The sequence below is a fragment of the Tiliqua scincoides genome, chromosome 3 (genome assembly GCF_035046505.1).
Source record: "Tiliqua scincoides isolate rTilSci1 chromosome 3, rTilSci1.hap2, whole genome shotgun sequence".
NCBI lineage: Eukaryota > Metazoa > Chordata > Lepidosauria > Squamata > Scincidae > Tiliqua > Tiliqua scincoides.
In genome coordinates, this window is record NC_089823.1 from 87,596,565 (window position 1) to 87,612,683 (window position 16,119).

Sequence of the window (16,119 nt, forward strand, 5' to 3'; positions counted from 1 at the left end):
CCGTAGCCTTTCCTCATAAGGAAGGTGCCCCAGCCCCGCAATCATCCTAGTCGCTCTCTTTTGCACCTTTTCCATTTCCACTATGTCTTTTTTGAGATGCGGCGACCAAAACTGGACACAATACTCCAGGTGTGGCCTTACCATAGATTTGTACAACGGCATTATAATACTAGCCGTTTTGTTCTCAATACCCTTCCTAATGATCCCAAGCATAGAATTGGCCTTCTTCACTGCCACCGCACATTGGGTCGACACTTTCATTGACCTGTCCACCACCACCCCAAGATCTCTCTCCTGATCTGTCACAGACAGCTCAGAACCCATCAGCCTATATCTAAAGTTTTGATTTTTTGCCCCAATGTGCATGACTTTACACTTACTGACATTGAAGCGCATCTGCCATTTTGCTGCCCATTCTGCCAGTCTGGAGAGATCCTTCTGGAGCTCCTCACAATCACTTCTGGTCTTTACCACTCGGAAAAGTTTGGTGTCGTCTGCAAACTTAGCCACTTCACTGCTCAACCCTGTCTCCAGGTCATTTATGAAGAGGTTGAAAAGCACCGGTCCCAGGACAGATCCTTGGGGCACACCACTTTTCACCTCTCTCCATTGTGAAAATTGCCCATTGACACCCACTCTCTGCTTCCTGGCCTCCAACCAGTTCTCAATCCATGAAAGGACCTGTCCTCTAATTCCCTGACTGTGGAGTTTTTTCAGTAGCCTTTGGTGAGGGACCGTGTCAAACGCCTTCTGAAAGTCCAGATATATAATGTCCACGGGTTCTCCCGCATCCACATGCCTGTTGACCTTTTCAAAGAATTCTATAAGGTTGGTGAGGCAAGACTTACCCTTACAGAAGCCATGCTGACTCTCCCTCAGCAAGGCCTGTTCGTCTATGTGTTTTGAGATCCTATCTTTGATGAGGCATTCCACCATCTTACCCGTTATGGATGTTAGGCTGACCGGCCTATAGTTTCCCGGGTCCCCCCCTTTCCCTTTTTAAAAATAGGCGTGACATTTGCTATCCTCCAATCTTCTGGCACCATGGCCGTTTTGAGAGACAAGTTGCATACCTTAGTCAAGAGATCTGCAACTTCATTCTTCAGTTCCTTAATAATCCTTGGGTGGATGCCATCAGGGCCCGGTGACTTATTGATCTTTAATTTGTCAATGAGGTCTGAAACATCTTCTCTTTTAACCTCTATCTGACTTAACTCCTCGGTCAGGAGGGGCCATTCGGGCAGCGGTATCTGCCCGAGGTCTTCTGCCGTGAAGACAGATGCAAAGAACTCATTTAATTTCTCTGCCATCTCTAAGTCTCCTTTTATCTCCCCTTTCCCTCCCTCACCATCCAGAGGGCCAACCGCTTCTCTGGCGGGTTTCCTGCTTCTAACATATTTGAAGAAGCTTTTATTATTCCCCTTAATGTTGCTGGCCATGCGTTCCTCATAGTCTCGCTTGGCCTCCATACTCCATCCCTTGCCATACTATCCTAAAAAAATTCAAGGAGTCTGTTATATCTGCATTGTTTTCCCTAACAGAATGCAGATATGTGATGGTTTAGCTTTATTGTGATTGGGTACAATAAAACGTTTTTGAACATTCTCAAACATTCAGTATACATAGCATTGTGCACAGTAAAACATATACACTGGCAAATGTGCCCCAGTTATGGACATTTAACTTGTAGCAGAATGACATACAGACATAGGCACAAAATCCTGGCTTTTGGAACTCAGCATTGTGAGTTTCTTATCAGAGGTTAATGGATTTGCAATTATAGTGGCCAGTTGGATGCTATCTGAATTTCTAATCTCAACTTCTTGGGCAGGCGGGACTTGCTTGTTGAACTCTTCTGAACTGCATGATTCATTTTTTGTCCACAAATCTCTCTTGTTTTCTCGTGTAATGCTTTGTCTCTCTGAACCCTCTCTTCTCTTGCGCCACCATAAACGCAGGCAACCATACACCAGTATACAAACGATGAGGAGGAGCAGAACTGTACTGGTTAGCCATATGCCCACTGCCAGTTCTTTCTTTTTGTTGCTTGTGGCTGCAGGGTCTGGTTCAGGGGTGTTAAAAATCCTGCATTGATCACTGGATGGGTTAGCTGACTGGCATGTTACACACAGAATATAAGTAGTTAATGGAATCAAGTTCTCAATGACAAATGAAGAACGGCTAGCTGGCACTCGCTCCTCTTTCTGAAAATGTTTTCTGGTATATCCTGACAATGTTTTGTCCCAGTTTGGGTTATACATAATGCTGTAAAAACTGTCCACACAGCTTGCCATTTTGGGCCAAATTACCAGAGCTGTGCTTCCTGTTACATTTTGAACAGTTACTCCCATTTTGATATTCTCTTTCTTCTGAATGTTTCACTTCAGAGAATAGCAATGTCTTTGAGGGTGCAGGAGACAGATGTTTGTCAACAGCCGGATCTCAGAGAATTGCAAGCACTGATATTCTAAAATTTAAGAAAAAAATTTAACTATTTGCAAACATTACTCATATTCTTGAAGAGCAGTTTCAGACAGTGTAGAATTACATAGGACTGCTTTAAGTGCTAATAAAAGGCAATTCACTGACACAAGCATTTGTTCAGATATTTACTTTTTAAATGTATACCCCATCCTTTAAAATCGAAAAGAGCAACTTCCATTAAGTTCTCAGTACTCTCCATTAGGAGTATGGATCTAATGGTGCTCCCAAACAGTTTACATGTACATGCAATCACATTTGGAGCACCTTTTTCTTTGATGTGAAAACAGGGTTATTTTAAAACTGGACTAAGTTCAGAGGAAATTTTGGTACCCACTTTTTACTGATGTTTTGAGCATCTATCAAAATTCGTAACTTTTGTTTCACTTTTCATTCCTGTTCCCTGCTCCTTTAAACCAGGGTAGTGCAAAAGTTATGATACCCATGACAAGCATTAATGCCATAATGGTTTCTGTATTAATATCCTCAACATAAAGTAATAGAATATGAACTTGCATCCACTAACACTACCAACTTAGGTTTGATGTGCAATCCAAGCCCCTTAAAATCAAAGAATTTTACTTTCAGAGATGGTGGGGGATTCCCTTGTTTAATTTCTAAATTAATATGTTTGTTGTGGCAACAAATGAAAATGTTGCAAGACCAGTACACACAGCATTTTCCTGGCTGTTTTTTTACCCATGCACACTCTGAACATGCCCATGAGTGGGAAAGAAGGTACTGTACTACCTGATTCTATATTAACTTTTTTTGTATTAACCTTAGGCATGTATTATCCTTGAACATGATTATCCTTTGAGTTTAGGTGAAAACAAGTACATGTACTAGGATGCCTATTCGTCAGGTATAAAGTATTTTATGCAGAATCATACATAGTAACTGAGAAGTACTTGGTAATGAGTTGCATGTTTGATCTTGCAATAGGGAAATATTACATTACCTATAGCTTTCCTTCAGAATATAATCACTTGGGACTATGTTTTTTTTTAACTGAGCAAGTATATAAATTCATCACATAAGTGATTTAACTAACATATCTGAAATGAATACTGATAGTATGGCCTTGATATTGTGGAGGCAAGTTGGGAGACTTTTGTTTTGCCTCAAGTCATAGAATATGACAGTAAATTTCCAGATATTAAAATAACTGAATTATCAAGATCCTCTTAGAACCAATTTCTTAGAAAATATCTGTTTGTAGACTCGAGTCTTTCAGAAGAATATATCTTTTTTCGTTAATATATAAAAAGTAGCATATTTTAGAAACTTAAAACTAAGGGCACAATCCTAACCAGGTCTATCCAAGTAAGTTATATTGTCTCCAATGGAACTTACTCCCAGGAAAATAAGGTTAGGATTGCAGCCTCAATTGCATACTTAGAATGCAAAACAAACCCTTCCAAAATGCAGACATTTTTTGCTCTGAACTGTTGTAAACACAAACAGAAGTGGTTTTATATTGTATTCTTTTTCTCTCTAGATATTACTAGCTTGTTCATTCCTTTAAAACATATGTGCTGTTTTGATTTGCACTTCACGTCGAGTTTCTCCCACCCGGCCTCTGAAGGCTATTGCAGAAAAGGAAAGCTTGCATATTACATATGCCTTCATTCCCCCAGTTTCACACATTTGCCTATACATATTAAGATTTATTGTTCTGACAAGCTTGAGGAGGGAAGAAATACCATGTGACATTTTATTAAATTTTAAATGTCCGTACTTACCTTCAGTTTCTCGATGTAGAAATCCTGAGATTTTCATAAAATATTTGAATGATAGTATTTGCTAGATTTCCAGTTACTTTTTTCTGAGCAAGTAGTTTTCTTCATGACTTGTATTTGAAAATTGCTTCTTCTTCAGGTTATCTGAATCAAGTCCGCATTATCTTGACACTTGTAGTTCTCTTTCACAGGGATACTAGCAATAAGGCCTCCTTGTTATCTTCCACCTAAATTCATGCAAAATAACATCCTCTTGTCTTAAGTATTTTGTTGCCTGGGTTTTCTGTGAATGGGGGAAAAGACAACCTTCACTTCTGTTTGCTTGCTTGCTTGCTTCCTCCTAGTGGATCCACTGCTAGTCTGCTCTAGATTCTGTTCTTATGTATCTGGGTTGCTTTGCTGCTGATTTGAGGGAATAATGCTCTGTGCTTCAGTGACATCATTACTGAACTCCTTTCAGTAAGGAGGGTTTGAAGCACAGCTTTAGAAAGTGCTTTTTCCTTACCTTCTATCAGGATGTTGCTGTTGAGTCTTCTTGTTGTTGTAAACTTTTGTCTCGTTATATTGCTTAGTTAACACTATTACACCAACAGTTTATTTATTTATTATTATGTGTTAATTGTGTTATTTTGTTATGTGTTAATTTGTTAAGTGTCCAAAAGACATTTTTTTGGTAGAAACATGAATTCTGGTTTTCATTTCCTAAATTGTTTTGCTTTGTTTCTAAAATCTTTAATGCTAACTGATGAAAATTTTCTTTCTAGTGAATGTAGGTGTCACACTTCTACTACTTTTTTCCTGCTGCTTTTCACCCCTGCAGCAGAAGTTTCTAAGTGAACTAGGGTGTGTGTGTGTGTGTGTGTGTGTGTGTGTGTATTTTACAATATCTATAAGGAAAGCATAAGACTTAAATGACAGATATCCTTTTCTTATATGCCCACGTTTATTTGGGATCCTTTCAGGGTTGTCTTTGCAGCCATATGGAAAGCTTTGATACATAGCAGTGTGAGCCTGCTCATTCAAGTGTTCAGCCCTGTTCAGAGTGTAAGTGTTGAATCAGTGGGCCTCCTGACCCCCCCCCCCCAAATATTTTTCTTGTCTGAATTTAATTTCCATTTACTCACCTCAGTGAGAGCGGAATCAAAGGTTTATCTTAGTTCTCTTATTATTTTGCATAAAAATACTGAACTAGATAACCATGTCCCATGGAACAATACCATGGACCTTGTAGAGAAGGGAGAGATCTGCTGATTATATCAAGACCATTGTATATTTTTTATTCTCTCTTAGGCTTTAAATCTAGCTTATTCCAGCATCTATAGCAATTACAGGAATTTTGTTGGTCCACCTCACTTTAAAGTTATCTGCAGACTCCTGGGATATCAAGGCATTGCTGTAGTAATGGAAGAGTTACTGAAAGTCGTCAAGAGCCTGGTATGTTGCTCCAGTCACACTTCTTTATTTCAGCATTAATTTTAATGCAAGGAAATATTCCTGTTGTACTGTTGAGTGAATATAGAAACAGATACTGGTCTTACTGGGAGTTCTGTACAGGTAACCATAAAAGTTTGATATACAAAGAAAAATAGCTTGAATGACAATTTTTGTGGAGGCATCACTTAGTACATCATCATTTATAATCCGTGTAAGCATAAAGAACGCACATTTCAAATCTCAGTGTGTGTGCCTTGGATGAAATGAATTCTTGTTTTAATACCAGGGGAGTAGAGAAGACTAACTTAGGCAAATGTGACTCTAGCACCTGGAGTGAAACCAAACAAACACGTAAACTACTTTGCACCGTTTTATTGACTTATTACATTTAATTATGAGCGAAATGGTACTAAAATATTTTGAATGCAGACGTACTTGGTCATGTGCTTTGTGAACTACAACCAGGGTTTTTTGTTTATTTTTTTGTTAACTCAGCAACACTAATTTATGAATACCTGTGTTTTCATAGCTACAAGGCACAATCCTGCAATATGTGAAGACATTAATGGAAGTGATGCCAAAAATCTGTAGGTTGCCCAGACATGAGTATGGGTCCCCAGGTAAGCTCCCTTTTAGATTGTTTCTAAGTGCTGACCGAATGGTGTTCATTGGTTTTAGTATATTATTAAATAGACAATTTAAATATGCAATTACAGTATCTGTAGTTACGCCCCCCATATTCTTATTAGAGAGAGCAGAAAAAGTTACCATGAAGCCTGGCACTAATGAAAGTTATTTTAGCACAATTGTTAAGAACCTGAGCAGAACTGGGACACAATCTTCTGGTACCTGAAGGAGTACATCGGATGCCTCCCCCTTTACTTTGGGGTTCTGCATCCTTTTTCATTCCCATAAGTTGCCACAACCCCACAACTGAGGTTCAAGGTTGAAGAACACTAGCTAGTCCTTTTAACACAAATCGGTAGAGGAACTGCTTTCAGGTGCAATCTGAGAAGAACAATTTCTAACGAGCAAGTACTGTTTGACTGTCGTTTTAAGACCTGTTCTATGGGTATAACCGCCTTATTCTTTTGTTAACTCAAATAATCATGCAGTTGTTCCATGCTTTGAGCATCTTTTTCTCTCCTTCTGCTTCTCCTCCCCACACCCTCTTTCCATCCCATCCTAATAATGTGCTCAATCTTATCAGACCTCATTTTAATTTAATTGCATTGATTTTTCCAACATATAAGGAGTTTTTAAACCTGATTTCGGTACTTAGTATCTGTCGTTGAGTGAATGTGTTAGTCATGATTGAAAATTTGGGGTCTTTTGCTACTGACTTATTTCGCTTTCTACCCTCAGGTATTCTGGAATTCTTTCATCATCAACTGAAAGATATTGTTGAATATGCAGAACTGAAAACAGTGTGTTTCCAAAACTTGAGAGAAGTGGGAAATGCTATTCTCTTCTGCCTCCTCATTGAGCAGAGCCTGGTAGGTGGCGATTTGAATCAATGTGTACCTGAAAGCATTGTCTCAAAACTTTGTTTTGGGGACACAAGTGTGTGTGTGTGTGTGTGTGTGTGTGTGTGTGTGATCTGAATATCCAATATTTTTTATTACCTCTTTGGAGGCAGAAGGGAGAAATCTCAAGGATTTGTATGGGGACTCAAGGCAGCTAATAATATCAACATAAAATAATATATATTAAAAACAAAACACCTAGGATCACCACAATTGAAATATAAGTCATTAAAAAAGCATTACAAGAATTCAAGTTCAAAATTATGCAAGAAGAAGCTTGATTTTTTTAAAACTTCAAATGATGAAGAAAAATTATGTTCTCATGATGCCCTCTGGTGTCCAGTTCTGAAATGGAGCATACTTTTTATACTGTGTATCCATCCATGACTTGGTACAGAACCAGTGGAGAACAAGGCGGATGGAATGTCAGAAATAGATGGCCCTTTTGTGATATGCTTTATAAATGTGAAAATACAGTACTCTGGGCACAATCCTAACCCCTTATGTCAGTGCTTTCCAACACTGACATAAGGGCAATGCAGCTCTGAGGTAAGGGAACAAACATTCCCTTACTTTGAGGAGGCCTCCATGAGTGACACCCAACTACAGGATGCAGCACACATCCCATTGGTGCAGCTATGCCAGTGCTGGAAAGCACTGACATAAAGGGTTAGGAGTGCACCCTCTTTCATTTAATTAATAATTAAAGTTGTGTCTGAGCATTGTTTTTCTACTGACTATTACACAAACCACTGAAACTTGATGCAGAATTTTCTGGGACATGCTGTAATTGGAAGGGCTTGTTATACTTGAGCTTTGTTGCCCTCGCTTGAAAAAATCCTTCCTGTAGCCAAAATTTATTTTTTTAAAGATAATGCTTTTGTGTATAAAACCAACATACCATACTTTTTAATGTTGCATTTGGCTTTTTAAATGTGTTTTATTAACTAAATTGTGATTGACTTTTGTGTACTATTTTTGTGAGTTGAATGAATTTGTAATTTTTCCCTTGTTTTATAGATTTATCTGTAAGCCATTTTGAGATTACATTGGTCAAGAAAGGTGGGGTATAAATTCAGTGAATGAATTAAAACTAAGACTTCGGTCTTTAGTCAGTTTAATCAATAGATAAATCAGCTTAAAAGAAGTTTAAAAAAATGGATTTCTTGTTTCAAGCAAATGCAAGATTAAAGCTGGTGTACCTGGCAGTAAGAAAGAAAGAAAGAAAATTCTTTGTCATGTTACCAGAGTTCTGCACCATATATATAATTTAAAATAATTTAGCAGTTTTTTTGCCTGCTTAAATTTCACCAGTTGTTACCCAGATACTTTCACATTACTCTTTAGAGCCATCATGGCTCAAAATGGTGGGGTGGGTTATATTAGCCCAAAATGTTTGGGGGGCACCCAGTACTACATTGTGAAGTTACAACATATTTGTGTGAGTACTGGCTTTTAAATTATGCTTTAGATTTTAAATGTTTAAATTTTTATTATAAACTTATCAAGTATTATGAGCCTCCTTGAGTGTTTGGAAAGGTGAGGTATAAATGTTTAAATAAACTCAGGAATATGCTTTGCAAACCTTGGTTGATTTTTGGACAAAATGGATCAGAAAATCCTCCTCTGTTGCAAAAACATGAATCTAGGCACACATCCTATTTCTTACTATTTTAGCTTTCTGCATAATTGGAATTTTGGGTGTGAGATTACAGCGTGACTTTTTTTGTTGTTGTTAAGAATGCTGGTCTGAATAAGTGGTGGTGTTTTACCTGAGTTTATTCTTGGAGCGCTGTAAAGGAAGTGGGGTTCAACATCATGCAGATGACATTAGCAAATACTTCTCAAATTCAAAATTTCTGTAATATATTTCAGCATGGCAAAGAGGATGTGGTCACTTTTGCCTCACTAGAAATACAGGTCGAGACTCATTATTTGCGATGGTTCCGTTTCAAGAACTCACCTGGATGGCAAAAAATGCACTATAGCAAATCAATTTAAAAAACAAAGTTTCTTTGCTCTGGTGATTTAAAACAGCCTTGCTGTCCTTTTGAAATGCACAGGGAGGCAATCTGTCTGTCTCCAGGCGCTTAGGCTTCACTAGGAGGCAGCTCCCTTCACCAGGAGCCCCAGCAAGAGGGGAAAGACTACAGAAGGAAGGGAGGAGCCTGCAGAGAGAATGACTGATGGATTTTCAGCCAGCTGCCCTCTCTGGCATTATAAAAGGACTGTTTTCCTTTAATTTAAAGGGCCCTTCTCATCAGCTTTGAGATAGAAAAATCTGTGGATACTTAGGTTATACCTGTAATCACTTGTATGACAGTCTCTCTGCAACAGTAATAAGCAGTTTTAAAAACTGTGATTTTAAAGGGGTGCATTTTTCCCCTTCTCCAGAGATCAGCACATTCCTTCCAATTTGCAGGGGTCATTTGTGTTGAGTCAAATTCATGTATAACAAGGCTGGACCTGTATAGCTTATGCTCTTAGGCCAAGAAAAAAGGAAACTGGCATTGTGCACTTGTCCAGACATCTGCTAAGTCATTCTCAGGAATATTAACTCTGTTCTTCATTTGTGAAGGATGCATCAGCCACACCAAACATTTCTGGGTTTGGAGAGGAGCTGGGATCTTCTGAGCTAGATGAATGGCAAGAGCGAAGGAGGGTAGTTACATTCCCAACCAACCTCTTCTTGGAGAGGAGGGAGTTCGTAGTGGCAGCCAAGAACATAATTCTGACAGTGGGACAAGGCATGCCTTGAGGCTTTACTCTTCAAGCACTTCCTTGAACATTGAATAGGAAAGATTTCTAGGGGTAGCCAGTGACACATCCATGCTGCCAAGAATCTGTTTTTAGGAAAGGTGGGTGGATTGTAAGTAGTAGTTGGTAATCGGTAAGTAGACAGTTAAGTCTAAGTAGACAGTTAAGTCTGTCTGTAAGCCACAACTTTTGATCTGGAAGTCATGCCAAAACCATCTGGCAATTCATTATACAGGTCCAGCCCTTTTATACACGTATTTTTTATGCACTGATTTGACTCAACATGAATGGCCCCTGCAAATGAGAAGGAATGTGCTGATCCCTGGAGAAGGGGAAAAATGCATCCCTTTAAAATCAGTTTAAAAAACTGAACAGTCCTTTAACAATAACTTCCTTAATGAGAGAGAGATTGGGCAGCATGCTGACAATCCATCAATCCTTCTCTCTCTCTAGTTCCCCTCCCTTCCCCCTGAGCACATGAAAAAAAGGTGATCACTTTGCATTGGTGAAGGGAGGGGCTAGCTTGGAGGACAACTGATTGATAGATTGTGATGTAAAATAAGAGTCATTAAGAAGACAAAGGTCAGCAAGGCTGTTTTTAAACCACCAGAGCAAAGAAACTGTTTTTTAAATTGATTTGCTATTGTGTTTGGAATGGAACCCACAGGAATAATGAGGCTCAACCTGTAATTATTTGGTGGTCAGGAAAATTGCTGTTATGAACCCAAAGTGGTTTTGTTTCTGTGCTGAACAGAGGCATTGAAAACTGGTTCTGGCAGTGATCCCTGATGCTACCTTGTGAAGTCACTTTGCTTTGAAGTGATCAAGTGCCAACCATTATTTTCTGGAATCACTGAAATTCTTCCTTTGTGGGAACTGTCCTTGAGGCGGTAATGGATTATGGAAATAATGAATAAAAATAAAAGTCTGACTCATGCTTAGTTCACACCTATCCGTCTGCCACTTGAACAGTGAGAAGTAGCCAGTTGCTTCTCAGAAACTATTATCTGTGTTTTAACTATTCTGTCTGTAGAGTAGGATGCCTATCTTGTGTGAGCAATGAGAAGGTTGTGAATCTGAGTACTGAAACAGACATGACACAGGAGACCGGTGGTTGGGTCGCCCAAGGACTGTTTCTGTGTGTTTACTTAGAGCAGCTGTAATTTTTATCAGAGCAGTGGTGCTGGGGAAAGGGACTGTTAACTATTTTTCCCCAATCTGAATCCTTCCTTTCAAGCAGCTATTTACCCTACAGTAGAAAAATATAAGCCCTGATGCAGGACAAATAGGTTTATAAATGATTTTGATCAGGAAAACAGCATGGATAGAAGGATTAAAGCTCTCTCCCACCCTAGTCGCACTTTTCTCATCAGAATGAGAGACAGCTTTGTGACTGTTTTAGTAGTTGGCAACCTTCGGTCTCGAGAGACTATGGTATCGCGCTCTGAATGGTGGTTCTGGAACAGTGTCTAGTGTGGCTGAAAAGGCCGATTCAGGAGTGACAATCCCTTCCACACTGGGAGCAAGTGCAGTCTGTCCCTGATCTGTCTCCTTGGCTATGGGCATTCCTTCTTTGCCTCTTTGCCTCAGTCTGTTGGCCAAGTGTCTCTTCAAACTGGGAAAGGCCATGTTGCACAGCCTGCCTCCAAGCGGGCTGCTCAGAGGCCAGAGTTTCCCACCTGTTGAGGTCCACTCCTAAGGCTTTCAGATCCCTCTTGCAGATGTCCTTGTATCGCAGCTGTGGTCTACCTGTAGGGCGCTTTCCTTGCACGAGTTCTCCATAGAGGAGATCCTTTGGGATCCGGCCATCATCCATTCTCACGACATGACCGAGCCAACGCAGGCGTCTCTGTTCCAGCAGTGCATACATGCTAGGGATTCCAGCTCGTTCCAGGACTGTGTTGTTTGGAACTTTGTCCTGCCAGGTGATGCCGAGGGTGCGCCGGAGGCAGCGCATGTGGAAAGCATCCTGTTTCCTCTCCTGTTGTGAGCAAAGAGTCCATGACTTGCTGCAGTACAGAAGTGTACTCAGGAATCGCAGTGCGGACTGTTTTAACAGTTTTAGAAAAAGAATTGGAAGAACCTATGGTAGATTTCCCATGTCTGTTTAAGGCCCAAGGCAATCTGCTTCAATCCAATGGCTATTGAAAAGAGAGGCCAAGGCTTCGTCTGAGTGCTTGATGACCATTTCTTTGCTTTCTCACATGCTGCTGTGTGTTCTCAATGGTCTTGTCCTTTTTGTTGCAGTCACTAGAGGAAGTGTGTGATCTCTTGCATGCTGCACCATTCCAGAATATTTTGCCAAGGGTTCATGTTAAAGGTATGGACTTTTCTCCTCTCATTCTTAGAAGCCACCAAGTTGAATGTATGAAGTTGCCTTGTACTCTGTTAGATCACTGGTCCATCTAGTTTAGTATAGTCTCCCCTGATAGAAACTCTAGAGCAGTGTTTCTCAAACTGTGCTCTGGAAGTCCCCTTTAGGGGCTGTGTGAGCACAGCACCACAAGCCCTGTTACACTTGATCCAGTTCCACTGAAGGGTACAGAGGAAAGGAGCTGGTCTGCAAGTGCCAACACAGAGCTGCCTTCCTGCTCTTGCCTTTTCTTCCCTGGGCAAACACTGCAGGGGGAGGAGTGTGGCAAAAGAGGGCGGGCAGAAGCTGCTGCCATAACATGAGTGACACAAGAAACCAAAACTAGCACCCCAGTAAGAAGATGAACTTGGGTTTTTGCTCGTAGAACAGGAACCAATAAAACACCTGCTTCATTCACAAGCACCCACAGAGCCTGCCTCACACATGCTAGAATCCCACCTCCTAGAATCCTGCAGAAGAATCCCACTAGAATCCTCAGGAATCCTTGGAGGATTGATCGATCTTCAGTCAAGGCTGGAGCTGAGTTATGGTTACTTGGAAGTCCCATAGCAAGTAGCATATATGTAAGCCCTGCCGTTTGTTCTGTAAGTCTGCTGTTCCAAAATGTTTGTTTGGTAAGCTCTGACCCAATACGTTTTAATGCCTAACAGCCCAATCCTATACATATCTACTCAAAAGTAAGTCCCATTATACTCAACCAGACAAGTGTAGGTAGGATTCCAGCCTTAGCTTTAGTTTTAATGCCTGAACTGGTGGTTAGATTGCATGCATGCATGCACAGTGTTTTCACTGCCTCTCCTGCTAGTGAGCATAGCAAGTAGCTTACTTGTAAGCCCTGCAGTTTGTTTTGTAAGTAATATAAAGTGCAGACCAAACAGTTTGAAAACCACTGCCCTAGAGAGTTGCTGCCAAACAAGGGTATTTCCCAGCCCTACCTGGAGATGCCAGGGATTGAACCTGAAACTATTTGCGTGCACAGCAGGCACTCTGTCATTGAGCTGTGATGCCCACTGGAGGCTGAACACTTATGGTTGCATTGCCTGCAAAAACAGAGGAAAGTTGTTGAATGCTTAAAACAGACCTCTTGGTCTCTTGTTATCTGGTGTGCTCCCTGGGGCATTTGGTGGGCCACTGTGAGATACAGGAAGCTGGACTAGATGGGCCTATGGCCTGATCCAGTGGGGCTGTTCTTATGTTCTTATGACCACGCTACATGTCCGGTGTTGGCTTGGTTACTTCCAAATTGTGGAGGCCTGCTGTGAAACTTGCGGAGTGAACAAATGAAATGTTGCACTCTGAAGTCGTTGGAACAAATTATATGTTATGATAAGTGCTATAATGTAAATGCCTAGCACCTTATGTTCATTGAACTGTTGCTCTTCTAAAGCTTTTGCTTTCAACACAGCTTGTTTCTTTGTTCTTCAATCCGTTCTCTGTTACGAACAGCTGCAGCAGATTTCAGTTGTCTTTTCCAGTAGTTTTTCTTCTAAGTTCTGCAAACTGAAATTAAACAAGGCCTCCAGCTTAAATGCAGGCTACCGAAATCTCTGGTAGACAGCCAGGGCATTGCCTGGGATCGCTGCCAGTTGAGTTCACCCACTTGCCATAGAACATTTTCTCTTCACAAACAGTGTATAAATCAAATGCAGTCTCTTTACAAGTTTTGCTGTACACAGAATTCCATTCTCTGGAGTCTGGTATTTTGTATGCAATAAGGTTTGTTTTAACTGATTTTATTGTGTGTGGGACCAAAGTATGTTTGAAACAATAGCTTTACTTTAGGAATGAAATAAGCAGCTCCACTGCAAGTCCCTTGCCATATATTTACATTTAAATAAGTGAAGGAATAAAGCTTTCGTTGGTGCATCAAGCAGACTGCGGGCCAAAGTAGAATAAAACCATTTTGACCTTTTTATCTTGTCTTTAACATGACCACTCAGTGCTTTACAAGCAACAACAATCTGTGTGCTTCATGCTACTTTCCCATTGAAATCATTGTTTTGTCTCCGTGCAGAGGGTGAAAGACTTGATGCTAAAATGAAGAGACTAGAATCCAAGTATGCTCCACTCCATCTTGTTCCGCTGATTGAAAGATTAGGAACACCTCAGGTACAGCTTTCTCTTAACAGCAAAGTTGTATTGTGCAAACATGTCTTGATACAAGAGACTCTGACAGTCACCTTTTGGCTCATAGTTAGGGTTGAATACAGCAGCTTTTAGGGGTGCATGGCAGATGGACCAAATGCAAAAAGGCAGTGCCAGGGTGACATTTAGGTGGAATAGAATAACACAACTGCCAGAGCACAGGCTTTTTACCCAGAGGACTTGCGGTTTGGATTTCAGGAAACCAGCTGACATGCTCTATAACCTTTAACAAAAGCCATTTGTTTTCTTATGATTGACTGAACAAAGTAGAAAAACCCAGAGCTGATTTCAAACTAAGCAGCTGTATTTGAGCTGAACTGGGTGACAATATTAGTTTCTAGAATAAAATGACCCTCTTATTTAGACACTGTTCTTTTCAAGCACATGCATGCTTGTGTGTGTGTGAGACAGACTTCAGATCCGTTTAGGAACATTGCTGAGTAGTTGGTTGTCAATTGCTTATCATTTTGTTTGAGGTGCACTCATCTTGTGTTGTGGAAATAGACCAGTTTCAACATTATCATAAACATGTATATACCACTGCAAGCATAATGTGCAGGCCAGGAAGCAGAAAGAGGAGTAAGAAACTTCCTTCATTGTACTTAAACTACATGTACTTGAACTTCTCTGCTAATTCCTAACTTCTTGTTTATGTCCTAAAATGTTCTTTCTGGTTGCAATTGCAGCAAATTGCCATAGCGCGTGAAGGAGATTTATTGACCAAGGAACGCCTCTGTTGTGGCCTGTCCATGTTTGAAGTCATCTTAACCAGGATCCGAACCTTTCTTGATGATCCTATCTGGCGTGGCCCTCTGCCCAGCAATGGCGTGATGCATGTGGATGAATGTGTGGAATTTCACCGCCTATGGAGTGCAATGCAATTTGTGTATTGCATTCCTGTAGGAACACATGAATTTACTGTGGAGTATGTATCTAAGGGTATTTTATTTGTATTTCAGCAGCTAGACACATCCAAAATAATGGTGCAGTTCTGATCACACATAAGAGAGGGAAAAGTACAAGTTGAATAACCGTTATCCAGAATTCTGAAATACAAACTTTTTCACGCACAAAATTATTGAAAATATTGTGTAAAATTATCTTCAGGCTATGTGTATAAGGGGTATGTGAAACATAAATGAATTTTGTATTTAGATTTGGGCCCCATCCCCAAGGTCTCTCGTTATGTATATGGAAGTATTCCAAAATACAGAAAAATCCAAAACACTTCTGGAGCCAAGCACTTTGGAAAGGGATGCTCAAGCTGTACCAGTTTTGGTTTGGAATACTATTGGGAGTGGGAGGGAGTCAGAGATATGAAGTAGTGAGCTAAAAAATATGTCTTACTAGAATGTTAGATATGTATTTTAAATGCTTTTATAGCAGTCCTAATCTACCACATTGATTCTGAGAATACTATTATGAGTGTTTTCTTTCACAGATATTAGTAAAATTAGTCCTATGAAACTCTCAGGAAGACTGCAGTTTTTTAAAACTCTCTTTAGGTTAAAATGTTTTTCAGTAGTTCTGATCTTGTCCATCAGTAACCTATTCATCAGTATGGGAGGGTGCATGCAGAGGGATTGTGACATTACAGAAATCTGACAAGCACACTGTACAGCATTATCATTTTCCAGCCAGTTACAACAGTGCTATAGTG

The 16,119-nt window shown here is 40.2% G+C and overlaps 2 protein-coding genes across 4 annotated transcripts in view; one reads left to right on the forward strand and one right to left on the reverse strand.

Moving 5' to 3' along the window:
• CYFIP1 (cytoplasmic FMR1 interacting protein 1) overlaps positions 1-16,119 on the forward strand; it is a 66,747-nt gene that overhangs the window by 48,084 nt on the left and 2,544 nt on the right. For all 3 annotated transcript variants that reach the window (XM_066622203.1, XM_066622202.1, XM_066622201.1), the window contains 6 exons: positions 5,514-5,657; positions 6,187-6,277; positions 7,023-7,153; positions 12,188-12,260; positions 14,329-14,423; positions 15,146-15,384. In XM_066622203.1, coding sequence (XP_066478300.1) covers positions 5,514-5,657; positions 6,187-6,277; positions 7,023-7,153; positions 12,188-12,260; positions 14,329-14,423; positions 15,146-15,384 — 773 coding nt within the window. The remainder of the gene's footprint in view (positions 1-5,513; positions 5,658-6,186; positions 6,278-7,022; positions 7,154-12,187; positions 12,261-14,328; positions 14,424-15,145; positions 15,385-16,119) is intronic.
• FNDC9 (fibronectin type III domain containing 9) lies at positions 1,680-2,351 on the reverse strand. The gene has a single exon (XM_066619183.1). It carries the CDS (start codon positions 2,349-2,351, stop codon positions 1,680-1,682), a length of 672 nt encoding a protein of 223 aa, XP_066475280.1.

Coding starts and splice junctions, on each gene's coding strand:
- FNDC9 (XM_066619183.1), bottom strand. CDS start 2,351: ATGGGAGTAACTGTTCAAAATGTAACAGGAAGCACAGCTCTGGTAATT.